The sequence below is a fragment of the Balearica regulorum genome, chromosome 1 (genome assembly GCF_011004875.1).
Source record: "Balearica regulorum gibbericeps isolate bBalReg1 chromosome 1, bBalReg1.pri, whole genome shotgun sequence".
Lineage (NCBI taxonomy): Eukaryota > Metazoa > Chordata > Aves > Gruiformes > Gruidae > Balearica > Balearica regulorum.
Genome location: NC_046184.1, coordinates 85,654,795 through 85,682,044, shown reverse-complemented (window position 1 = coordinate 85,682,044; position 27,250 = coordinate 85,654,795). Strand labels below are relative to the sequence as shown.

The following is a 27,250-nucleotide window of genomic DNA, read 5'->3' as shown; positions in this document are numbered from 1 at the left end:
TTTATGTCATTGATGCTGGCTGTTTTTCTAGTGCATACCATGTACGCTTTCTGACCCTGCAAAGCGACCTCCTCAGACCTCCCCTGATGGTGAGGAACCTCAGTGTGACTGCCAGAGATTCACCAAGTTCCCTTTCTCTTCCCAGGATTTCTTTTCTCCTCCTCAATTGTTAGCATCTGCTGAGCCCTTCCTGGCAGGGAGGGAGTGGGAAAGAGTCCCTTATCTGTGAACTCACTCATCTTCCCATCACATGTGCCACTGGAAAAGCCCCAGGCCATGGCGGGTGAAACTGGAATTTCAGAGCATGGCCCAGCCTACCTCCAGTCTTACTCTGTGTGAGAAGGCATTTAGCTGGCTCAGGCACAAGGTAAGGACGTACGAAGATGCAGACTAGACTTATGAAAGATACTCGCCAGAATGGTGTTGCTGAGTGGGTGAAGTTTGTGACAGATGAAGCAGGCTAGACATGCTAATTCTTTGATACTGAGCTGCCGTTCCAAAGCGCGACAGTTCTTCATGCTCAAATGGAAGGTGATGTGTGACCACATGCAGTAGGTCAGCGTGCTACAAAGGCATTGGTGAAATGCTAACAGAACAGACCGCACCACCACAATTCCAGATGGTAAATTTCTTTCCTACATCTTCTGTAAAGTCTAGAAACAGGAACTGTATGAAAGATAAGATCTTAATGTATGTAGAACAGAATGTGACACTTCTGCATGACTATGGATAAAGAGCAAACATGGATGAAGATGCTTGGAGAATATTACACTTGCTAAAAATCTGCAAACCAGCAATGTTGTTCTAAGAAACATGAAGCTACAAATCCTTAAGAAAAACTAAGATAAGGTGAGAAAAGAATGGCGAACGCTGAGCATTGAACATTTATGTAAGTGTGTATCAATACGTCAAAACTATATGTTATAAAGAAAGGTGATTGTATTTTAATAGAATACCGCCAAATGAGTGAGGTCACACAACAGGGATCTTGCAGCACAGCAGGTATGTGAGTACTGTCTGTTGTTAGATTACAGTTTTGTATGCTTCTTCTGTGTTGGGATGACATACCTCTCCACTGAAAAAATTCTTAAAAGTTGCTTCAGAAATATGTTTTTTGAAAAATTCAACCTGTGTTGAAATGCATGTGTTTTTAAGGCATCTGGCTAACACTGAAGTATTTAATTCCTCTCAGTAAGACTGTCCTTAATTTGGGACACTCCATCAATGTTCAGTTTCCAATAGATGATGCCAGGATATCCAAAGCATGTGTCTTTACTTCGGCAGGGTAGGCCAATTTGAGAACTCACCATGCAGGGGAAGAGGAAAAATAATGTTTTGGTGCTCACCATTCTCTCTCTTCAGCAATATGTGACAAAATACCCAGGAGAATTTTTAATAAGTACACTATTGAGAGGGTGGATTGATTAGTTCTGTCTCAGCACTGAACTATTATGCTCTCATTAAGTTTTTTTATGACCTCTGGGTGCAGGCAGAACAAGATCATGTTTGCTCAGATGTGAGTATAGGCAAGCATGACCTGATACCATAACATGTAATGCAAATATATCCTACATCTATACCTGTTGTCCCTTCTAATCTTCAGTTGATTCATGTAGTCTAAAATATTTTCCCAGTTTGCAAGGACCCAGCCTTCCACTTCTGTGAGATAAGTTACACCACTTTCAGGATCTCAACTGCATTGGCACTGCTTTTTTTCATTCTTTGAACCTCGTAAAAAGCCTTTCTGTTTGTCACCTGCACTGAAGGAGATCTGAACAAGAAAAAAGAACTGTACGAGTCATTTTGCTATCTCATTTCCTTTTCAGTCCACGTGAAAATCCTATCAGTAGCTAATACAGCTTGATGTAGAATTAACTCTTGTGGCATCTACTCCATTACTTCTATGAAGCAATTACACAGACCTCTGCCAGAAGCAGCATTTACTGGGGAATCCATACTGCCAGTGGCAGGAGGCCAGCAGAGAAGCATATTGAAGCAACGGTCCCCGGAGGATGATTCCTGCCTCTATAGATCTGATACAGATACTATTTTTGTAAACATCTCCTACTCATGAACTTCATAAGCCTCTGTATATTTTCCACAGCTGAAGATACATCTTGCAAGAAGCATATAGGAAGTTTCTGCATGTCTTTCTGTGACAGTGGTTGGTCAGGCCACAGGATTTTAAATAAGGATCTTAAAAAGGATCAGAGAAGGAGAAAAAGGTGAACAGTCATTTTTCAGAGCCTTTTCATGGGAGGATAGACATAGTTGCCAGTGAGACCTCTGGGGACAGGAACTAATGTTAGGATGAACGATAGACAGAAGGAAGAAATTTTAAATTATTTGGGGGTTGGCAATGTTTACTTGAAAGTGGAACATTAGGTGGCAAGACTTATATTGGTAATGTTTTAAATTTTGACTGGTTTAAATGGCAGCTAAGGGAGATGACAGGGGCACATTACCTACTGTGATATAATCTGCATCCCTGATAATTAATGGATGAAAAGAATAAATTTACTCAGCAGGTACGACAGTGACAATAGCTCTGTATTTTATAAGTAGTGTTTCTTAGGAAGAAGCTGATCCAGTATTTATAAGATCTTTATATTTATATAGAACTGTAGGGAACATCTGGAAAAACAGGTTGAATAGATTCATCAATGGCTTATAGAAAAGATAGACAATGCTGAAAAGGCATCTCTTAAAAAGCAAACAGACTTTTAAATAGCATAAGGGTGTCTTCAGGGTTACGATGGAGGTGCCTCAGTGTGGGTTTGGAAGAGCTTGTTAAAAATTGGAGCTTGTTCTGAAACTGCTTTGCTCTGTGCTGTTACCAGCCCCTCTCTCGGGCACGAGGTCACTGTCTTTAGCTTTTCTGGAACTATGCTTTCCTCCGCCCCCATCCCTGCTTCGACCTAGAGCGACCACTCTGCCTGTGTGCAGGGGGTGGGGGGAAGAGACCACTGGAGGCACGGATCCTTGTCTGTTCCCAACTCATCTTGGCATTCAACCCCCAAACCAGGTAGTACTCACCTAGGAGCACACACTTAATTGTTGTTGAGTTGATTATGGCGTGTCAGTCAATCTCTCTGTTGCATTCATGGCAAAGGTGCAGGAGTGGGGGAAGAAAAAGGTCAAGGGAACTTTATGTTACCCTTCCACCAGCAGCATCCTTGACCTCGTTGGGCAGCCCTGAAGCTGTGCTCTGCAAACACAAGTTCCTAATGGCAGTGATGTACAGCCTGTGACAGCTCGAACGCAGCCATGCTTTTCCTTCTCTCTTGCCTAGTGTGCCTCTCACAACAGGGTCTGTGGAGGGGGAGGTCTACAGCTCTACGAGAGGCACGTAATTTCACCCATCATACAAATAATTTAGGAGGTTGCAAGTGGCTGTTTCCTAGTGCTCCATCCTTCTGAGATACCCAGCTATGTAAAGAATCTATCCATGTTTCTCTCTTTAGATACTTAAATGTGTCCATCTCCTAACACCGTATGATAAAATTTACTTAAATTTACAAAGATCTTTCAGACCAGCATTTAAATCGGCACTTACAAAACATATTTTGTATACCATTACCTACATGAAATTATAGCCTCATTGTTTAAGAAAGTACCCACAATGCTTAGAGAAAATATTCAGAACCTGTCAGAAAGTCTAATTCAAAGAAAACAAAACAATTTATGTTTTGTCATTTACTTTCTGTTCCTTGCAGCAGCAATGGGAATACTGTTGCTCAGGAAAAGCAAGGACAGAAACTGTGGGGGACAGTTAGATTTACGTTCTGTTTTAGTCCCTTGTTCAAAGATTCAGTCCTGTCACTTCCCTCCTACATGACAATTCTCATTAAATCATATTCTCATGAAATCATCTATTTCTTCAGAATGTAAAATAGCTACTGTTTTCTTATGCTACTGTAAGATAAACATATTTTAACTGAATTTAGGAAATAAAAGTTAGGTATTGGCTTATTAAAAACTAGAAACTGTTCACTGATGCATGGAACCTACTGTAGGAAGAGCCAAGCAACTGTGTCAAAACTGATAACTGAGAGTCTAACGAAGTCTTCCCAACTCCTACTGAGAATGAAATTGACTTTAAATAGGGAGATTTATGCACACAAGGTCCATAATGAATAAATGATGAGTAAGAACCAAAAGATGGTGAAGGGTCTATCCTTTGATTAAATCGACTATGTTAAAAACGGCAGACAAAGCATGGCTACAGGTGCCAAGACAGGTCGTGCTTCCAGCAGCTAAGTGATATTGACTCCAAATAAAAAAAAGGAGAGAGCTTGTGGCATCAGGACATGTGAGACAGCGATGAGACAGGCCAGTAGTTCCGTGGAGTGAATGAATGGACGCTTGGGTGTAATCCTCCTTTCCAGTTCTCTCTCTGCTGTGCATGCCTGACACTTGCCTTGCAGCAGCACGGGTGCTTGCCAGACCCTGTGTAAACTACCACCTCACTAAAGTGCAGAAGACAAACCCATCGAGAACTGGGAAGCTGCTTTTCAGGCAGGGTGAGTGCTAGGACTTGCTCATCTGCCTGTGGAATCACACCCTGAGGCGGAAGTCAGAGCAGGCTGATGTAGATGATACTGTAGCTTAATGAAAGCCAAGTGTGCACTTCCTAGGACCTGGGGTGTGACTTTGAGCTTGAGACAAAGTGATAGACAAGCTAAAGCATCACGGAGGGGGAATAAAGAAAGAAGAGTCAATGTGGCTTACCTGGAATCTTCACTGACAAGGAAACCACAGCAGAGATCACTCACTGTGCAGAAAGGAGGTTCACAGAGGAACAGATTTAGACTGGGTGGGTGAGTGAGGGGGAGAAGGGGATTAAAACGAAACCACAATCTCTCTGAAGAGAGGAAAAGAAATTGCCCACAGCTGTGCCAGTAATACATCTTCTCAGGCTAGGATGAGATGCAAATGCTGTTTGGTGGGGTTTGTGGTGAAACTCCTGAGGACAGCTGTCCTGATCAATCTGTTTACGGGAGACTGTGGATGACAACAGTTGGCTGGGCAGCTCTAACTTACAATGTATCTGAGACAGGCCTTGTGTCTTAATATACCACTTTTCCCATTCCAAACTGCTTTTGCTTCCCCTTTCCTTGCATTTAGCCCTGGAAGTCAATATGGATTCGCTTTCCAGGGATGCTGAAATACCTCTGGTTAACATAAAGCTCCACCAGATCTATGGTTTCCCAGCATTTTTATAACTTAGGTTTCAAGAGCGCAGATATATCGGGGAAAAATATCTTTAGTGAGTCATTCAAAAAGACTAGATGAAAACTGATAGGTTTGGAAATATATGGGGAAGGTGGAAGGAGGAGTGAAACAGGGAAGGAATTCTAGCTGTGGAAAAACTTCATCCTCAGCAGAGACCTAATGTGCTGTACCCAGTGATAAGCATTATAGCACCAGAGCAGACTCTCACTGGCCTCAGGCACGTGGACAGGAGGAGGCTATGATGCCTTGTACTTCAGCATTGTCATGTTCACCATACTTAGTAAATCTTCAATACCATGAAGAAGGGAAAAAGATACAATTTAGACACTGCTTTTTTTCCTGCCTACATCCTTCCTACATAAATTTTAGTTTGTAAACTGACTTTGTGTGAGTAGACATTCTGCTTATTGTTTCAGAGGGTCAGGCAAAATATGTTCAATGTGAAGTCTTTTTTTTTTTTTAAATCTTTTTTTCCCCTTCCTTACACTGACTGTGAGTTGTGACTGGGAAAACAAATGAACTTATCTCTTCCCCATTACTGCTGTTAATCAGGGCTGTTCAGCTGTCTTGAGTGACTTCTCAGCACTGCAGACAAAACCTGAATTTTCCAGGCCCAAGGATGAGAACAAAATGGCTCATTTGGGATCAGCAAAATTCAATTTGCTGTTACCACAGATTGGTGGAAGGAAGCTGGTGAGATCAGTGAAGCTTTTGGGGTGAAGGAAGTACAAAGTGACAGGGAGAGATCGTGAGCATTTCAGAGAGTAAAGGTGGAAGGAGCAGACTGGGGACAGGCCGTGGTGCTGGGGAAGCAAGCCAGGAGGACACTGCCTGTTGCTGCTGCTGTCAGGTGAGGAAGAATTTGGGCTGTGAAGGGAGCAGACATAACAGCATCTTCTCCACCTGCAGAGATCCCTCCTCACTGCCGCGTTAGCGGAGAGGACGTCGGAAAGGCCTCAGCGATTTTCCACAGGGTTGAGCTTGCTTCTTTCACCGTTTTGCAGGACGATGGGGAGAGGGCAGCGCCGCACATCTGCGTTCCGCGCGTCCAGAGCCCTGCAGCAAGCCCCAGCTCCCCAGGGCTCCGGAAGGAGCAGAGCAGGCAGGGGACCACCGTCCTCCCGCCCCAGCCCGCCGCCAGGGCCGCTCTGCGGGCCGCAGCTGCCCGCCCCTCGGCGGCACCCGCAGTCCCCGCAGGGCTGCGGCGGGGCCCTTCCCCGGGGGCCGGGCCGGGCCGCCCGCCCAGGCTGAACGGCGACGAGAGCGGGGGAGCGCGCCAGGCCCGCCCCGGGGGAGGCGGCCGCTAGGGGGCTGCCTGTAATTGAGTCGAGTCGGCAAGTGTAGTTACCGGGAAACCGCCCCGGCCCCCGCCCCGTCGCCATCCCCAGTGCCCCTCACTTCTTCTTCCGGGGACGCTCCTGCCCCCCTCCCGCCTCCCCCCGTCCCCGCCTGCTACGCCCCCCGGCCTGCGGCACCGCCCGCCGCTCACCTGTGCCGGCCCCAGCCCCGCTCCGCTCCCCCGGCGGACGGGAGGGGCACCGCGCCGCCCGCCCCGCCCCCCCGCACCTGTCCGCCCGCCGGGCCGGCCCTCGCCTCCGCCCCGCCGCCAGCCCCGTCCCGCGCTCCCCGAGGCCGGGGGGGCGGACGGCCCGGCCCGGCCCGGCCCGGCCCAGCCTCCCCGGGCCGCGGAGGCCGGCAGCCAATCGGAGCGGCGCTGCCGGGCCGGAGCTGTTTACCCAATCTCAGCCCGCCTCCCCGTCGGGGAGCCGCCGAGGGGGGAGCGGGCGGAGGGGGACACGGCGGAGGCAGGGACGCGGCCGAGGCGAGGGAACCGCAAGGGGAGCGGAACAAAGCGCGAAGGCGCGGTGGGGGCAGATGACAGCCTGGTCCGCGGGCTCCCCTCCCGCCTGCGTGGCCCCGGCGGGGGCACCCCGCGCTCGTACCTGACCATGACCCCGCGCCGGCCCCGGCTGGGCCACCCCGGCGTTTCCCGCTGAAGGGACCGGCTCCTTTCCGACTTCCCTCGCTCCCTTCCTCCTTCGCCTCCTCGCTGCTGAGGCTGCCGCCTCTCCCCGGAGCCCTGCCGGAGTGATGGGCTGCATCGGATCCCGCACTGTGGGTAAGGCGTTGGCGGGGACGGCGCTAGAGGATGCTCGGGCAGTCGCGGCCCCCGCCCGGGTAATGGCACGACGGTCCCCCGGCACGGCGGGTGGCGAGTCGCCCCTCGCAGCCCCCCTTCCCGGCTGCCCAGGGCCCGTCCAGCGCCATTAGCTAAGCGCGACCGTTCCCCACCTCCCCCTGCCCCGGTCCCCCGTGGCGCGGCACGGCACGGCACGGCGGGCAGCGCGGGGGGCGCGGGGCGCCGCGGAGCCCCGGCCGCTGGCCTAGGCGCTGGCAGCGGGGACGGGGGGAGCGGGGCTGCGGGGCATGTCCGGGGCTGGAGGGACGTCTGCCCGTGTCACCCGTGGCGGAAGGTCGCGGAACATGTGGGTCAGTGCGGTGCCTCCGGAGAAGGGGGTGGGTGCGGGGTGTGCCTCCCCAGGCGGGATCAGACGGCCGGTGGCAGTCTCCTTTGCTCGGTAGCGGTTTATTGTTAGCCGAGTATATATAACATTGCGTGATCTGCACGTCTTCTTCTCTCCTCCTTCCCCCTACGTAGACTTCAATGGAGAACAGCGAACAAAACTGAATCTCTTCCCTCTTGCAGAGCCATTGCGAGGGGACGCAGTGGGAAGAATTGTATCTTTCTGCTGGGCCATGCACATTTTACAGCAGAGGATCCCAAGCCTTTAGGCTATGTAACCTAGCTCTCCCCTCCTACACACATGTGGATACCAAAAGATCCCTTGATCCCCAAACACAGGTCTCTACAGGTAAAAACGGCATCCTGTGGCATACTTTCCTCCTCGCAGGCAAATTTCTTTCTGTGCAAACCACATATGTAGATGTCAGTTACATGGGGACATATCATTCAAGCTGCCAAAGCAATCTCTGAGAGAAAAATGCAGCTCATTTGGTAGTTCACATCTCTCAGGCCTTTCCACAAAGCACATGGGCACGGTGACATCTGTGGAACAAGGAAACCTCTGAGGACAAGGGAGTTGAACCACCTCCCCAGAATAAATCTGAGGGACTATGCCAAAGCTTGGTGCTGTGACCCTTCTTGGCTCAAAGGGAAAGCCCTTTGTGAGCACTTCCAGGGAACCATCTGCTGCAGCAGCAAACTTCACAGACTCCAGTTTCTACTTTGGGATTTAATTCCCACAGCTAGCCTGTATCTCCTACTGGTCTCAAATGTCCTCATGACCTAAAGAAATCTCTTATGTCTTCTGTAATGTCCACATGGCAAAGATCACAGCAGTGTCTCCCTTAAGATTCTTCAAGCTCACCTGGATCTTTGTCTCCATAGCGTATCAAAACATGTATTGCCTCCCTCTCCTGCCTTTCCCATATCATGCCCCACCCCAGCCAAGGATGTTGTTATCCTGTTAGCTGGCAAATTGTCTATACCCCTTTTATCAATGTGTATCTGAACTAGCAGTGTTAATTCTTGGTCCCCCTACCCACAACACTGTTCAAATAAAGAAAAAATGCACATCTAGTAACATCCACTCTCCGCTCCAAAATGTGGCTAAGCTGTCATACCTAACCACACAGGTATTTGTTCCTATGCATGGCAGCATTTTTATGATCTGTGACCTGGAATCTGTGTTAGGAAAAAAAAAAAAAAAAGAAAAAAAAGACTTGTGTAACTGAGCTCTTGCAAGTATCACTCTCACATATATATATTAATATATCTATTTATAAATATCATACAGATATCTGGGCATAGATGAAAATACAACAGAGCATCTATGCATTAAAATGATGATGGGATAATTATAATTGAAAGTTCACTTTGTCTGCAAATTGCACTCAAATATAGACCTTAATGGCACAGATATTGCACTTTCCATACTATAGTGACTTTTGGTTTATACAATATATGCTCTTTCTAAATGGTGAGAGCACAGTGGACATTAGGGACCTATTTATACCATTAATTGAGGAATTTTCCTTGACCTCATGTTGTGGGGGTGTGTGTTAAGGGGGATTGTACAACCGTGATTCTAATCTCTATGGGAGTCAGATATGAATGTAGTAACAGTGCCTGATGCCTGCTTCATGTGAAACTTTTACACTGTTTTGCTTCAGTAGGGGCTTCATCTGTTTTGAGTCCTAGACATTGGCCTAGGTGAAGGTGGGATCCTTGAATTTTACTTGGACTTATCCACCTAATGAGTTTTTTTCAGAACAATTCTTATGTGGCAGCCTAGATTTTTCACTCCAGCCTTCCTGGGGTTATTGGGAGGATTCTTCAGACCTATTTTGGGAAATTGGTGCTTTTAAGTGCTAGGTCTGAGCTCAAGGATGTGGTTGGAAACTAATGCCCTAGCATGAGTAGAGGTTTCTGTTCTTGCTGTATAGTGTATCTGGTTAGATTTTTGCAGAATTAGTTCAATATACAGGCTCTGTATTGCCTTTCCAAGACCAGGTAGGTTCTAGAGATAGAAGAAGGGTGGTATGCTTGTGTTGGTTTTACCTTTGAATTTGCATGTAGCAGATTTTGAACTCAGAATTTGGGAGGTTTTAATTAGTGATAGAAAGCCTGTAATCAGTCACATTTAGTTTATTCACCACACAAGGGCCAGTGCAGGATTGCGCCCTGAGCTTGCTCCGGGCCTTTTTCCATTCCAGTTTTAAGCAAGCCACATGATTTCTCCATCTCCCGCAGGGATGTTTTACTATGATCTAGTTAGATGTCATAGTTTGCACATGTTTAGTGATGTGCAACTTTACATTTTCTTTCCTAAATATGAGTTTTCTGGTTATTTTTCCCTGGGGAAAGGTAATTGAGACAGTCATAAGAGAACAGCTCCATATGCATAAAATTGAAATGGAGTCATATAACATCTTTCAGTCTTATAGAGGACACCAGAAATCACAACAACAATGATCAGATTACGATTTCCTAGGGTATGAAAAAAGCTGAAAAGTGATCTTAAAAGGCTAAACTGATACCTAGTCACCTTCTCCACAGATGCACCCACTCACACCTCAGTGTCATACATGTGCTTTGTGTTACATGGCATGATAGCAATTACGCAATGAGCATTGCAGCTGACTTCTGCCTCTGATAATAGCTACAAGTCAGGTCTATATATTGGCGATAATTACCCCATCATAGTTCCTGGAGAGCTGCCTAGTGACTTTCATCCTAGCTGGGACTCAATTATTTCAGTGAATGTAAACGAGGTTTTCACTGGGGTTGCTGGTCAGTTAAGGCTGCAAAATCCAGCTGGGAACTTGAAGATATTTGAGTGCCAACTAAATGCAAAAATCAAGTTGATTACTGTCAGTAACTGAATTAGGCAAACTTAAGATTTCAGGCCTGCATAGATGTCTGAATGCATTACAAGTGTACCTTTGACCACAGCTTAGACATCTCCTAATATTGGCTGTTCTGACTAGTGTGACAAGATCTCTCTTAATTCCTTGAATGGAGTTAAATGAGTAGAAAGCTCAAGCTTATTAAGCTCAAGATTGCTCTTACTTTTTTTTCCTGTGAAGTCTCTGATTTCTTTCATATCTTGGCATCTAAGCCTGCAGCAAACATGTTTTGTGAAGTGACATAAAATGGTGGAAAAACATTCCAAGAAGTTAAAAACTAACAGTACTTTTGGAGTGTGGGGGAAGAGAAACCAGAGGTGGTCACACTGGATATCAGGACAAACTTTTTGCCCATGAGGGGTGTCAAGCATTGGAAGGGGTTTCCCAGAGAGGTTGTGCAGTGACCATTCTTTGAGGTTTTCAAGACCTGACTGGATAAAGCCCGGAGTAATCTGGTCTAACCTCATAGTTGACTTTGCTTTGAGCAGGATTTGGTGCCTTCCAACCTGAATTATCCTGTGATCCTGTGCTTAAGTTCTAAAGCCTGGAGTGGTTGCCTTTCTGAGTCAGGTTAGCTTCATTGCATTAGTTGTGTTCTGCCAGAGAACCCCAGGTCTTCTGCATGTTGTTAGTACACTCCTATACCTTCCCCCCATCACCACTTTCCTTTAACTACTGAGTTAGTCCCACAAACTCCCTCACCATGATGACCCCAGCTGTCAGCTGAAGTCCTCGCCATGTATTTTTGTCTGGCAATTTTGCAGGACACAGCTCAAGTGATACCTGGTTTAGGCTTATGCACAGAATCAGTCACTGGCCCTGCAGAATGGAAAAGGCAGTGCTCTTCATTTATCAACCTCTGGGTCAAATCTGATCTGCCAAAGCCAGCTAGCTGGCTTGCTGGACTCCTCTTTACAAGGAATGGTCAGTGTACTGTCAGAGGAAGGAGTACATACTTTCTATGTTGCTTTCTCACTGGATGGGCTATACTAAGTGTAAATGAATGGCTCATAGCATCCACAGCAGGAGAAATGGAGCCAAAGACCACCCGCTTCTAATCCAGTCACTTTAGATTCAGCAGAGTGGGAGCAGGATAGGAGACTGACAGGAGAGGGGGTAAGCAGCTGGAGCAAGCAGTTGAACATCTCCTTCATTTTTCTCCTTACTCATCCCCCCACAGATCTGAAGGTGTGCGGAGTGAGATCTGGTGTGGCAAGTGTAGTCTATGCACTTGGAGTGTAAAAGTATGAAACATCTGATCTGCATACATACACCATATCAAGGGGCCCAGTGTCCAGTTCCTCCCTCCTTCACCTTCAACATATAAGTGAGTCAGTGAAAAGAAATAAAGAGAGGGAAAAGTCTAGGAAAGAAAATGGTAATGCAGAGGGAAAGCGAGTCATGGCATTAGGGATATATTTATTTACTTGCATGCACACAGGTGGAAGGGGAAGGAGAAGGAGCACAGAGCTCTGTGTAGAAACCTCCACTTTATAGGCAATGTGGGTAAAAGATTGGGAATACATGAAGAAGGACATCCGGGTATCTTGTTCCTCTCTTACCTGGGGGGGAGTCAAGCAGAAGAGAGGAACAAAGGGACACCTTTCCTTCCAGAACAGACTATGTGCTTGGTCTCACATCATTACTCCTACTTCTTCCCAGTCTGCCCTTTCTTCTTTCGAGCAGGTCTCAATCTGATCACTTTAAAAAATCAACTAAAGAGCTCTGGGATAAGAACTTATTTGTGCTAGTAAGGATCTGAACAGAGACTGTCTCCTGGACCTAGCAGCTAGTTGTCATGAAGTGTGTACAAACTGATGATCTCTGAGACCCCTCTCTCTGTCTTGTCAGGATTAATGAAATGGCTAGTGGTTTCAAAGTTGTGGGGAGAGGGCTAACAAATAGCATGATTGCATAGCCCTAGCTTTGTAAGGAAACCACACTAAAAACCATGTGCAAGATAAGTGTAGATAAGTATATCAACAACAGTCATTAATATATGAATGGCATGTTGCTGATTGACCTAAGACTTTTGGTTTGTTTTGGATTGGTTTGGGAATTTTGTGTTTGTTTGGTGGGGTTTTTTTTGGGGTGTGGGGGTTTTTTTGGTAAAAAACCCAACAGATGCGATTTTGAGGAAAAGAACTGAAGAACAACATACTGACTTTGTCAACTCTTATGGGCAGTGATCTGAGAGTATTATGAGAGAAATTAGAAAGGACCTGATGGGAAAATGGAAGTAATGAATAGTCTTTCATTGGCTTGATAGAGCTGGGAGTCTGACTTCCATAGACTGACATGTATTGAAGCAGAAAAAACCAGTGAACTCATCAATAAATATTTTAGGTCTATTTTCTTGGGAGGAAGTAGGAGAAAAATAATTTTCAGCTCATTTAATAAGCATATGCTGTCCAACAGCAAACACCCATGATTTTAGACTGATACGACAGCCAATTCAAGATAACTCACACTCAAGTTTTTAAGCAGTTGGATAAAAAGTCAAAGCTTTGTTTTTGGTAAGTATTGAAATAGTGAGGAAGATCTGGAAGTGAAAAGCTGGGATTTTATAACAACTTTTAAAGTTCTGCAAGGTGACCTAGGTACTTAATTTTGTCAACCTGATAAAATTCCCAGTAAAATATTAGAAGGACAATATGCCAGTCAGAATGGGTTTATGCAAAACAGATCCTGTCAAGCTAACTGCATTTCATGACTTTTATGAGACTCCCTGCAGCCAAGTACTTTTGTGATAGAAGTATTGTTACCTACAATGATGGTAATGGATCTAAAATACTAGACTGGTAAAAGATAAAATCACTAATCAGTTAGTAACCAACTTAGTTCCATATGATTCTTTGACTAATAATATATGTATATGGTACATTTTAAGTGCATCAAAATTCAATAGATAGCAAAATTGTAACAAAGAAGGAATCATTGTTGAAAAGCTTGTGTTTCTTATGTGATCCCACATTCCTCAATAGTTGTCAGTAACATGTGACTTTAACATATTGCTCAAAATCCTGAGGGAAATCTAAAATACTAATAAACTTGGTAGAATCTACAAAGACTGGAAGAACTGCTAAAAAGCAAAAATAAAAATGATAAAGATAAATCACTGATATAAACAGTTTGATTCATTTGGAGAACTGAGTCTTGGCAGTGTATGTTTCAGTCTAACCCAATATATCTATATTCATATATCATATATCTAACGACAGAGTGTGAACAATATTTACAGGATCAGAGCTCTACATGAGAAGGCAGTCACACTGAAAAAGATTATAGATATCTGAACAGATAATAAGTAGATCAACAGCTACTATTGTGATGCTGTAGCTGAAGAAGCTAAGGTGGTTCTTTGATCTATTAAGAGCTGAATATTGAACAGGAAGAGAGAAGATTATATTTTCTCTGCATTTGGCACTTGTGAAAAAAATATTTTTCATCTACTTTGTCTAATTCTATTATTATCACATTGACAAGTACTGCAAAACTGAAGAATGACCAGAAAATAAACATGGAACCATGAATAAAAACTTGCAGAAGTGACTCAATGACAATCTCTACGTGTTTGAGTGAAGAAAAAACCCCTCAAAACCATCTGATTCTTCAGCCTAGCAGAAAACAGTTAAGATGCAATGGAAGACTGGTAGATACATTCAGACTGGAAATGAGGCAAAAAATAAAATGGTAAAAATACTTAAGTATTTGACTAATTTACTAAGAGTTATACTGAGTCCTCTGCTGCTTGAACAAATACAAATCAAGATTTTTTAAAAAAATAATGCTCTAGTTCAAGCACAGCAACAGAAAGTATAATTAACAAAGGGAATACCTTTAGCCTCTCTTATTTTAAGGATGTTTCTCTGTGAGTTTAAGCTGCAAGTTCTCAAGTCCAGGAGTATACTAGACTTTTAAAGAAAACGTAGTTTCTATATCCTGGGAATATGTGGCTGTATCTACAGATGCTGATCCGACATGGCTTATGGGGAATGTTTCAATGCAAAATTTCTTAACTAAATTGGAGAAAATAGTTTGGTGATCCAAATGGCTGGCATGTGGATTGATGTTCCACATGGGAAAAATAGTTTTAGGGATTATACTACTGACCATTTATGGTCACTGGCCAGGATGGTGACAGAAGCTGTGACAGCCAGAGGAAGATCAAAGAGGCTGTGAAGGCAGGAAACACAGCAGTAACAGGGACTTCAGTTAACCCCACATGTAGGCTGGCAAATTAAATGTTTATGTAAGGAACCATTCAACGAGCCTGTAAAAGACAAGTAATTTGCCTTGTGCAATGATTAGGAGGACTTAGTGCATGATGCTGCTACTAAAGAGGCTTCAGGTGACTCAGAGAGATTAAGAGCACAGCAGAACACCTCCCTCCCCCCACCCCGCCCAACTTAAAAAAATACAAAGAACAATTTTGTATCTGTTCATTGTGGGGGAAGTTGTGGAACTTTATCCTGTGGAACCTTTCCTCATTGAGGATGCATCAGGAGATCAGCTTCACATCAAAGCCTCAGTAAACGAGGTTGTGGAGCAGGCAGACAAAGGAGTAACAAGTCATCAGATGGTATTTGTGCAAGGCTTCTGGAGAAATTTGAGGCTGAAAGGGGTGAACTACTGATTATGATCTGTAATGCCTTCCAATTACTTTGGTACAAGAAGATTGGAAGGTAGCTAATGTGATGCCAGTTTTTAAAATGATTTTGAGATCTGAGAAACTATAGACTAGTAAACAAGATACGCCTAGCAGGCAAGCTAATAAACATTAATCTAGAAAACAGAATTAGCACGTGCATGGACAAATAAGATACACTGAGGAAGCATTAACACTACTGTTAAGGGATATTGCACCTTATAAGTCTTAGAAGGGGTCAACAAGCATATTGACTAAGGAGATCCAAAGCTATAGTCTACTTGGATTTGCAAAATACATTTGTAAAGGTCGCTCACCTCAGGCTGTTAAAGACATGAATCTGCTGTTGAGTCAAAGAGAAGTTCCTGAAATTATGAAGTAGCTGGGTAAAGATAGGAAACAAGGGTTAACATGAAATGGCAATTTTCACAGGGGTATTTTTTCAGATTTGTGCATATTCATGAATGATATGAAAAAGGGGGGTAAATAATGAGGTAACAAAGTATGGTAATGACAGTAATCATTTGGGGGTACAAACAAAAAGCTGTATGCAGAGATCTGCGAAAGAATTTCACAATATCAAATGACTAGGTGTTAAAGTTATGGGTGAAATTTGATGTAGATAAATGTAAAATGATGCACACAGGCAAAGCAATTCTAGTGTTACATTTGCAATGATGGAGGTTCTGAGTTTACTATTTCCATGCAAGAATGTGATCTTGGGGTTATAATGAGTAGCTTAATTCTCAGTACCGGTAAAAATGCCAATCAAATGTTAATAATTAGGAAAAGAATAGAGAATAAAATGCGAAACAGCATTATACTACGCGTAAATCCATACTATGCCCTTATTTTGAATATAATGTGTTGTCCTTGATTGTCCATTCCCATTTCAGAAAGGACATAATCAAACTGGAAAAGATTCAGAATAGGGCAGCAAAAACAATCAAAGGTATGGTGTGGCATATATGTGAGGAGCCATTTAAATAGATAGGGATTTCCCAAGTATGGAAAAGAGATTATGATGATGGATATTTTTAAAATGTGAATTTTCTCTGCGATATGAGAAGCATGGAAAAAATGAACAGGCAAGAATATGTCATTATCTATTTCAAAACAGAATCTGGACATCAAATCAAACTAGCAAGTGGCAAGTTTCAAACAAACAAAAGCCAGCATTTGTTCAGAGTGGAACTCCTTGACATGGGATGCTATGGGAACTCTAAGTTTTCTTTGGTTTAAAAAGTGAACAGATGAATAGAAGAAAGTTCATTTAAAAAGATGACTAAATACAGAGGCAACATCTCTGTCTCAGGAACTACTTGAGGCATAAATTGCAGCAGGTTAGGACAAATATTCTGGGAAAATATCACTACTCTTTCCCCTGTTCTTATACTCTTTCTTACACATCACTCCCACTTTAGGGACAAGCTGATATCCATCACAAACAAATACTAAATGCCTACTTTCCCACTGTCCCCCCACAGAAGAAGAGAGTGAAGAAAAGAAACTAGGGAGAAAAAAAGACAATCACTTGTCTTGGTGGGTGGAGTGGGGGGTAGAGGAGAAGAAAAAAAATTAGAAAAGATTACAGGGTAATGACTAACAAGCTAAAACCAGGAAAATAGAGAAGCAGAGAGGAACAGTGAGCGGAGCACCCCTGTATTTCCATGGTATCCAGGGACTGGTAGATGCTGCCTAGTGATGCCCTGCCCAGAACAAAGGAATAGAAATAGCACTGCTAGTTGCTGGGATCTTGGGTTTTCCTCTTTCTGGAGCTGGAGACAGTCAGGTTGGTGAGAAATGGGGAAGTTGATAAAGAGGGCTCAGAATTTAGTAGGTCTTGGGATGGGAACTGGGCAAGTAAAGATGTGAGAAGTTCAGCCACAATCTTGATAACAAGTTCTGGAGGAGTCAGAAGACAGGCATGCTTGATGTACAAAGGTGCCATCTTATTGCATGAGACATGAGTCAGGGGGTCCTGTGAACAAACTTGTGCCTTTTGCTTTGTTGTGGTTTTACCCCAGCCGGCAGCTGAGCACCATGCAGCCACTCGCTCACTCCCCCCCATCAGGATGGGGGAGAGAATTGGAAAAGCTAAAGTGAGAAAAATCATGGGTTGAGATAAAGACAGATTAATAGGTAAAGCAAAAGCCATGTGCACAAGCAAAGCAAGACAAGGAATTCATTCACCACTTCGCATCGGCAGGCAGGTGTTCAGCCATCTCCAGGAAAGCAGGGCTCTGTCCCGTGTAACTTGGGAAGACAAACGCCATAGCTCTGAATGCCACTGCCCCCCCCCCCCCCCCCCCCCCCCGCCCAAGTCCCTCCTCTTCCCCAAGCCTCTTATAAAGTGAGCATGACATCATATGGTATGGAATATCCCTTTGGTCAGTTTGGGTCACCTGTCCTGTCCGTGTCCTCTCCCAACTTCTTGTGTACCCCCCCAGCCATCCCACTGGCAGGGCGGTGCAAGAAGCAGAAAAGGCCTTGGCTCTGTGTAAGCACTGCTCAACAACAACAGGTCTATGTAACAAAAGCATTATTATCAACACTATATTATCAACACTGTTTCCAGCACAAATCCAAAACATAGCCCCATACTAGCTACTAGGAAGAAAATTAACTCTATCCCAGCCAAAACCAGGACATGCTTGATGGAGGATTTTTCCAGCTGGTGTTCCGAGTGGTCCATGGAATTAGCCCAGAGTAGAAAATGGCCACAAGGGTTTCTCATCCTCTCCTGACAATGAGTGATCCTACAACCATGTATTGTGATTGGGCGTAAGGGGGAGGAAGTTGAGGAATGGATGCATGACTATGTAGAGGTGTTCTCAAGGGAGGTCATCTTGTTGTTCAAAGTTGTTCAAAGTTTATTGAAATGGTGTGTGAGTTGGACAGTGAGTCACAGGTCAAGGCCTCAGAGGTATCTCCATGGAGCTAAGTGTTGGAGGAGACTACCCTCCTGTGGGACTTCCCTGAGGTAGGAGATGGTGGTATAATCTGGGTGTTCTACACTGTACACCAGGCAAGCAGTATGGGGTTGACCTCAATTCACTGACCATAGACCCAGCTTAGTGATGCTGCAGGGACAATCCTTCCGTGCAGTGATAAGGTTTCTGTCTGCACTTGGAGGTGAGTTTCGTTCAGCTGAGGCTCAACAAGAAGATTCCCCCTTGCTGGTGATCATGAGGGACTTGATTGCTCCAGAGAGCTTCCAGGTTCTGAGGAGGGCCTTGTAAAACACCAGTAGTTCAAGAATTATAGAATCAGAATGGTTTGGGTTGGAAGTGACCTCAAAGATCATCTAGTTCCAAGCCCCCTGCCATGGGCAGGGACACCCTTCACTAGACCAGGTTGACCAAAGCCCCATCCAACCTGGCCTTGAACACTGTTGGGGCCTCCACAACTTATCTGAGCAACCTGTTCCAGTGCCTCACCACCTTCACAGTAAAGAATTTCTTCCTAACTTCTAATCTAAATCTACCCTCTTTTAGTTTAAACCCATTACCCCTTGTCCTGTCACTACACTCCCTGATAAATAGTCCCTTGCCAATAAGGTCTTGCAAGAGGCCTCTTGGGTCACTGGTGTAGCATGACAGACATGTCAGAAATGGCAGGGTAAGGCACATGCCAGTACAAGCCAAGCTGGACTGTGAACCACAAAAGACAATCCAGAAGTCCAGTACTTTCTCTTGGAGGCTGGTCGGTGTTGCAGGGATAGGGCACAGGGTGTTGATGCAGTATTGAAACATAGCACTCTTTGGTTGCTGACAGCCAGAACCCTCCCTGAAGGAAAAGTTGCAGCATCAGTTCTGCCCACCTCTGCAGCTATTGAGACACCTTGATGTCCCTCTTATCCAAGCTCATAACCAGAAAGTGGCTGGTAGCACGGAGGTAGGCTCTCAGAGCAAGAGGCACGTGCCTTACTGATGTGGAGTGCAGCTGGGAGGTTGCTAGCTGCCTGCTTAGCATCTGTTTCCAAGCACGTGGTGAGACCTCTTGACTCAGTTGACTTGGGCAGAGGAAGATGCTATACATGTGACTTGGTTCATCCATGTGTGCCAGGTCTTCTGGGTACCAGAGTGTGAGGAGGCATGTCAGCAGGATTATACCCACATGACTACATACAACTTTAGTTCTGTGAGCAGCAGGCCCATCACGCCCTAACAGACTATACAGAGGAAGGATTCTACAGTGATGGAGTGGCAATGGCTGGAATAGGGCAGCCCTGACTCACTCCCCTTCTGAAGCCAAGAGCACCCTGTTGAGCTTGAACAAGAACTCTGCAGTTGTACACAGCTGCTGGAGAAACCCATGAAGCAGGAGTTGAAACTGAATGCCTTCAGGGGCCACTACAAAATAGCCATTACCTGTTCTGTTAAACACTTTCTCCTGGTTGGGGGACCAGAAGGAGGAGATCTAATGACAGGCTCTCTCTTTGTGGTTTTTAGATGACACAGCTTCATGCTCTGGACTGGCATGATGTAGCTCTGGTCTAGGCAGACCACATAGACTAGCACAGACTTTAGGTACATTGTAGCTTTTGCTGTAATCTGTGCTGAGGAGAAATACTGTACAGCAGCACCTCCCTTTGCAGAGGTCCCAATTTTTTTTAGCAGAAGAACTCTCATGCCTCTCTCATGAGAAGCAAAGTTCTTTACTCCTGAGAGGCTCAGCCTGGCAGGCTTGGAGAGCCTGGTGTTTTGTTATTGGGCATGTGGTGGAGAGTTTTTGAGATCTCAGCCACTCCAATAAGTCCTGGTCAGCCATTGGGCACTTTTGCTCAGAACATGGCAAATGCAGAAATCAGTGTTATTCAAACAGAAGTGGGCTTGCACATGAAGTCCTTCCTCCTTCTTGCCTCTGCTCTGGACCAGCATGAGGAGCAGTACACTTTGCAAGGATGCAAGCAATGTGTTTTTGTCACCTCACTTCTGGAAGAAGTGAGTGCCATAGATCTGTCTCCCAAAGGAACTGGGGCTACAACCAGGCAATGGTGTTCTGGACCCGAACGTCTTCCAGGACCCAGAGCTTTCCCTGCTGCATGTGGCACCCACTGAATTCCTGAGGGCAGTCTGCCTCTCCAGCCTGAGAATATCCTGTTCTGCCACAATTGTCCACTGCCTTGGTGCCATCATGTAGTTGTAAGAGAGGAACTTGACCTACAACTTCCTACTCTACCTTCTAGAGCCTTTGGGACAAGGGAAAGGATGGCTTTTCTTTCACATGTTGATCCAGATGCCCTGGGAGACTGCTATAAAGCTCATATTCTTTATCAGGTTGTTAAATTATTGGTAGGCCAGCCTCATCCTAGAGGAGGTGGTGGTGAGCACCATGGATAGTGATGTGAGAAGACTAAGCTTACAACATATTGTTGCGTGAAACAGATGCCATCTGGCCAGGAGTGGCTCATCCTCTGCTACTCAGATTGAGATGGAGGAAGCATAGTCAGATGTGTGGAGTTTGCACCAAGGTGTGATCTTCAGATGGACACCTGCTGTGATCTGATATCTACCCCTGCCGGTCCAGTTCAGTGGGATATTTTAAAGACCCTGTTCAGGAATAGCACTTGGGAGGAACTAGACCAAGAAAGAAGGCAAATATAAGCTAGAAGAATTATAAATGTACTAGGCCTTGTTTTAAGGTACAGTCATCAACTGGATTACTGACTCCCATTCTATACAGAATGAAAGGTGCATCAGGTGACAGGCATGTCCTCGTGATTTCCAGCACCTCGATTTGGATTACCAAGGTCAACAGGGTTGCTCTTCCATCAGAGGTAGTGGCATGAGACTTTATCCATGAGACAGCTAAAGTAGACCATGGTTTTCTACCACTGTAGCAGCTAGACTTGTCAGTTAGATTGGTGAAGTTCTGCAGGAACATGACGGAGAACCCTCCTGCCCAAAGCAAGGAGAATACCTCACCTCTGCAGAGACCTTCCCTCCATCCCATGGGGTTTAAAGATGGGATTTTGAGCTGTTTCACTTGGAGGGAGAGAGAAGAGGCGTGAGAAACCTTCCGGCCAGCAGTGGTGGTGCCAGTGGTACCAGCAGTGCTGTACACCAGCAAGTTCTGTAGCCAGAGCTGTGGTCCCCGTGGTACAGGGAAGCACTCTGCCCCCTGGGTCCCCTTCCCTCCTTGAACAGGGCCGCCACTGATGAAGATGAGGTTGTAATCTGCCATGGCAAGGGTCAACTGCATCTTCTTCCCAAAGCAATGAGTCTTCAGCAGGTGGCACAGCCTGTCCCTCAGCATGATGGGTCTGAGGAGCCTGCAGACTTGTGTGAGACCACGGTCCTTGTAGTGCCCAAAAGCCTGTGAACTGGGACATCTCTGTCCTGCTTCTGCTAAGGTCCTCAGTCCAGCCAGTGCACCTGGCAGAGAGCAACAACTCCCCCTGATGTGAGGATAAGCAGCAGAGGGAGTGGGGTAGCCCTTTGGAGAATCAGAGGGACCTCATGAACAGCAAGTACTTCCTGAAGGTTGCTCCATGTAGATGCAGATGCCCTCAGGTGCAGCAGGGAAAATCATGGGGTGGGGTTAGGGGTGATAGTGAGCTGTGGCCTCACCCCAACAGGTACAGGGGTGGGCAATCAGGCAGGGCTGGACACCCCGTGCCATCAGCAGTGCCTGGTGAGCTCCGCCCCTGCAGTCTCAGTGCCAGCAGGTCTTTGTCATTTTCCCCAGCTGCTTAGGGAGCTGTGGTGCTGTCTGGTGAGGACACCTGAAGCCCTGCTGGTGGCTTTCCAGCATTGGGAACAGTTTCTCCCTTGTTGCCCTGTACATCTGAAGGGAGCCAAGGCATTCTTGGCAGCTGCACTGGGTCACTGGCATAGAGAAGAATGGATTGGTAAGGGAGCAGTGCCCCCGGCAGGGCCCATCTCATCAAAGATAGCATCACCTCTACACCTAGCACCTCAAAGAACTTGAGGGGAATTAAGAGCCCCTCACTGAGAGCTCTTTACCCATTCCTTCCCACAGAGTGGCTTGTGTTGCCAGGAAAAAAAGCCTACTATGGCTTAGATGCCATTGCCACGGCCTAGGGCATCACTGCCTCTTTGGTTTTTGGGGAGGGTGGTGAGAGGGAGGCAGCAGCCTCGGTGCCTCCTGCCTGGCTCTGACCATTGCTGCTGTTCCAAAACCAGATGCTTGATTGGGACTGTGGCCAAGAGTGTGATGGCTGTGGTAGAGAAGGATGTAGCCACCTGGTTATATACTCTGGGGCTGCCAGAGTGATACCCCACAGCTGAGGGGGGGGACAGGTAAGGAGAGTGGAACCTGGGACTGACAGGCTGCCACTGTCCCCATGTGCTGGTTCTTTGAGCACGCTCTTGTTCTGCTGCTTCTTCTGACTGGTCCTGCTGGCTGGGGAATGGTAGTGGACCCAAAGGTGCAGCAGTGGAGTCTCACCTTGGCCCATTGGCATCACCTTGGCAGTAGTGCTGCCCACCCCACAGAGAGGGACCAAGAGTGTCCCTGGAGTGAGAGGTGCATTGAGATCTGCCGTTTGACTCCTGAGGAGTATTTGGGATGGTTCTTCTTCCCCACCGGTAGAGATGAAACTATGGGACATAGATGTCACAACTAATGGTATTCTTAGGCTCTAGGACAGTGCCTATGTGACATGCTGGCCTCAGAGATTAAAATTTAAACACCTCTGGAGAGCAACATGTGAAATTGCCTGCTGCATATTACTTCTGTAATGCTGGCTATAGGCCAGCAAAAAAAGGGCTGCTACCTTGGTTCATATTGACGTTTTCATACTTACTGTGCTGAATGAAGCCCCTGGGGACACATTTTCTGCACTTCAGAGAAGCAGTGAAGAACGAGGGTAAACCCATCGCCACTGTTCATGCTAGCTGATACTTGTTCTGCAAATGAGACAGGACTTTGAGATTTTTTTTTTTTTTAATTGTGTTAATTGGATGTGTTTTGTTTTGCAGTACCTCCTTAGCTTAAATGACTGCTGCTCAGAACAGAACTGCCTATGTCTAACATTAGGCTTTCTGTTCATCTCTTTTTAGTTGCAAGAACATGGTATGCAGTAGCCTTTAGTATTGGTATGAAAGTGTTTCCAGTCAAGAAGAAAAATGTTGGTGTTGGAGCTTTGTTCATTAATGCTATTTCCTAAACAGCGCTAAAATGGGACCTACCTGCAAAAAGAGGCAGAATGGTCTGGAAAATAATTTAGATAACCCAAATCCAAAGCAAAGATCCTGAGAACTGCCCATCTGATTCCTAACCTTACAGACACATCAGAGCTGTAGTTGTTGAAATTTTTGATCAAAAATGAAAAAGATATCTGTTTTGTGGACACCAAGACATTTCTCTGCCTTGATGAGTAACAAACTGTTCAGCCCTACCTCATCCATGAAAACAGACTTTTCTCTGTCTATCTTCCACAAGTGAATCTGTTGGTAGGTGCCAACAGCAGCTAACTAATTTTTATGTTTCCTTATGCAGTACAAGCTAGAATACTTACACAGGTATGTGAATAACTCAGGTTGATTGATTTCTCATCTTTACCTGGGAGAATTTGAAGGTTTCCATCTGAGGTTCACCTCAGGGACAGTTTAACTGGGAGAGGTTTATTCCTTTCCCTGATGGTGACCTTTTGGCTAGCTTTGAATACGTCTCTCTAAAGCAGGCTGGGAAGGAAAATGTTTCTATGATTATGCTATCCATCCATCCAACAGCCCTTCCCAGTAGCTTCAACTGCTTTTATTTCAACCACATTTGACAGGACATGATGTTGTGTTTGACAAAGATACTACACTCCCATGAGTATCATGAAAATTGATATTAGGGAAAGAACAATTTAAAGACTGATCATAATTACTGCAATTACATTTGTTGTTTTCTTAGTTGTTCAGGGAAAAGAAGGGATAGAAAAGAATAATTGAACCATTTACTCTAAATATTGGTCTTTACCGACATTAACATTGACTACCAATATCAAATGATAATGTTTCTGCTCTCTACTGGAAAGTAAAAGTCTAGAAACAGAAGAAAGTTTGCTAACAGTGGATAATAGCAGGGCTGGAAATTCACTGTTTAATTAATATACTGCTTCTTATGTTAATTGGCATGATACACCAGAAAGCAACTGACACAAGCACATGTTTGGAATATAGTGTACATCTTCACCAGCATCATGTCAGGAAGGAAAAAACAGAATTTAAGACTCTACAACTGTATTAGTCTACTTAATGCGGAACAAAATAGGTAAGATAAATTAGAGATGATGTTTAGCATCCAGCACAGAAGTTACAACAAAATAGATTATTAAAGCCTTCTGCATACATGCAGATGCCTGATTCAAGCGTGTACCTTGATAAATGAACAAAATACAGGCACAGGTACAAAAATATAGTATCAATGAATACACAGTGATATAGGAATTGAGAAAATGTCAAGAGGAAACCCAAGGAGAATAGACTTGTTTAGATCAAGTAATAAGTAATTCAAAACAAGGCAAATTTCCTATGATCATAGAAATGCAAAGAAACTGAAAATATCTCCAACTAAGAAATTCTGTGTCTCTGTGATAAATTAAAGTATGTGGCAAAATGAGCTACTGAAATAGGAAAAAATAGTAATATTAGATCAGCAAGGTGGGATACAGTCATCCAGCTGGCTTCTTGGATTTTTCCAGTGCATTCAAAGTGGTCATTATCTCATATTGCTTGGGAATGCTTAGTACACACATTTTCTAATTTCTGAGAGTCCAAAGTTATCCTAGAAAAACCCACCCCACAGTGAGGAAAAGGGTATTCTATTTCCTCCATTCCCCCCCCCCCCCCCCCCCCCCCCCCCCCCCTTTAAATGTTTGCTATCTTTATTGTTTTAGAAAGGCCTGAGTTAAAAGTAAATCTTGATTTTTACCTTAACAGTACTATAACAGAAAGAGGAATGATAATTTTTCCCCAAAGGCTTAGAGGACTTGAGTTGGAAAATTACTTTAGTTGTGATGGAGACATCTTTTTCTGATGAGTGTTTGTCAGAGTTTATATCAAATTTGTGTTGAAAATACAAAGCAACCATGATAGGCAATGTGGCTTAATGTATTTATGTATTTCAACTGGTTTGGTTTTATCTCATTGCTTCATGTAATTAGCTTCCTCCTTGTTCTTCAATTATCTACTGAGTCTTCCAGAGCAAGGATGGAATTTATGATGTTAAAAAAAACCTCCAAAACAAATAATTTATTTTTTTTAATCAAGAAATCTTTAAAAAATTCAATGAAAATGAAAGGCATCTATATCCTTTCTATACACACCATACAGAAACAATGACAAGGAAATCAGAGACCCAGTTTTCTCTCAACTTTCATCATTTCATTTCAGATCATTTCAATGAGAAATTCAGTAGCATCTGTTTGTAAAAATCCCACTTTAAAATTAGCTTTATGGCCCATTCATATTTTAAAATGTTTATCAGCTCTGTATGGAGAGGAGCAAATACTGTTCTCTAAGAGGTGATTGATGATAGAATTACAAATGGAATAGACATGATGATTAGCAGAAGCTGGAATGGAAGATGGATAAGAGAAAAGAAATTATATTTGAGAACAAATGTACCATTACAAAAGAAAAAAACAATCCTAATTGAAGTGAGAATGAGGTTGGATAAAAACAATACTATAATATAACATACTGCTTTCAGTTTCTCTTTTCCCACTTCACTGCCCATACTTCTTTCTGATTTTCCATGTTTCTTTCTGTCCATCTATCAGATCAGAACTTGATCTTTCATGTCTGTGGATTAATGTTGCTCTTGCTATTTCTAGCAGAAAAAACCCACTAACCTTTATCCAGTTTTCAATAAGAGGAAGTAACATTGCCCCAGGCCCAATGCCAATTAGAACCCAGAGATTTCCTTTTCAACCACAGCATGTGATGTTGTAACTCTTCAGCAGATATTACTGCACTTAAAAGCATGTAACAGATATTAAAGATGTTTTTTCTCCCAATATCTTTCTTTGTACTTGTGAAAATGTTTAAACCAAGAATTTTCAGTGATTATTGTCTTCACGACTATAGTGCATGCAAGATCACATATTACTCATTCTCTTCCCTTATCTAGGTAAAGGAGATATTTCAACTGGAGAAAAACAGTAATAACTAAACTTTATAGGCCTTTAGTTCTACTATTATGGAACAGGTGTGGACTTTGAGACAAATAATTGTTTGATGTTAATGTTCTCCAACCATTTGATGCCACCATCTGCCAGAATAATATTAATATTTTCCACAGTCTCACACTTCATGGAAACGGTCAGTGGGCAGCAAAACTGGGAGCAAAGTTTGAGCATCATTTGCCAGACTTTGGGGCTGTCAGGTCAGATGTGTTGAGCACCAGGCACCCTGAGGTTGGTCTCTCTTTGGCTGGGGGGGGTCTTTGCAGTGCGTTTGCAGAGCAGTGCTGCAGCCTGGGTTGCACTGTGTGTGCCAGGATGTCTGTCTAGACTTACAGAAGAGTCACAGCGCTATGCTCAGAAACAGCTGAGAGTGCAGGGAAAAGAGCAGCAGGTTTCACAGAGATAAGGCGGGCACAACACTGCTACCTGCACTGAAGGTTTCTGTACAGCTCCCTCTTGCTCTGGAGAGGTGGCATGTCTCCTGGCTCTCCAGCATCACTGTCTCAGGAATGCCCCAGCCCTCTCCAACTAGCGTGAAGGGTTGCAGATGGAGGGAAGGAGCAGGGGTTTCCTCTGCAGGAAGAGGCAACTGGATCCCACATGCAGGGGCAAGCTCCTGCTCTGCCTGTAATTCCAGTTTCGTCCTCCTACTGACCTCTGTTGATCCTTCAGCTCACCCTGATCACAGTCAACCCCTCCACTCCTTCCTGTACCTGCCCTCTCTAGCTTTGCACTTCCCAACAGTGCCCCTTTCTTCTGCCCTTTACCCATTCCCTGTTTGAGGGAGACTG

General features: G+C 44.7%; 1 protein-coding gene across 1 annotated transcript in view; it reads left to right on the top strand.

Moving 5' to 3' along the window:
- Positions 1 to 6,810: 6,810 nt before the first annotated feature.
- FAM131B (family with sequence similarity 131 member B) overlaps positions 6,811 to 27,250 on the top strand; it is a 39,815-nt gene continuing 19,375 nt past the window's right edge. The window contains exon 1 of the mRNA XM_075763133.1: positions 6,811 to 7,354. Coding sequence (XP_075619248.1) covers positions 7,327 to 7,354 — 28 coding nt within the window. The 5' untranslated portion in view covers positions 6,811 to 7,326. The remainder of the gene's footprint in view (positions 7,355 to 27,250) is intronic.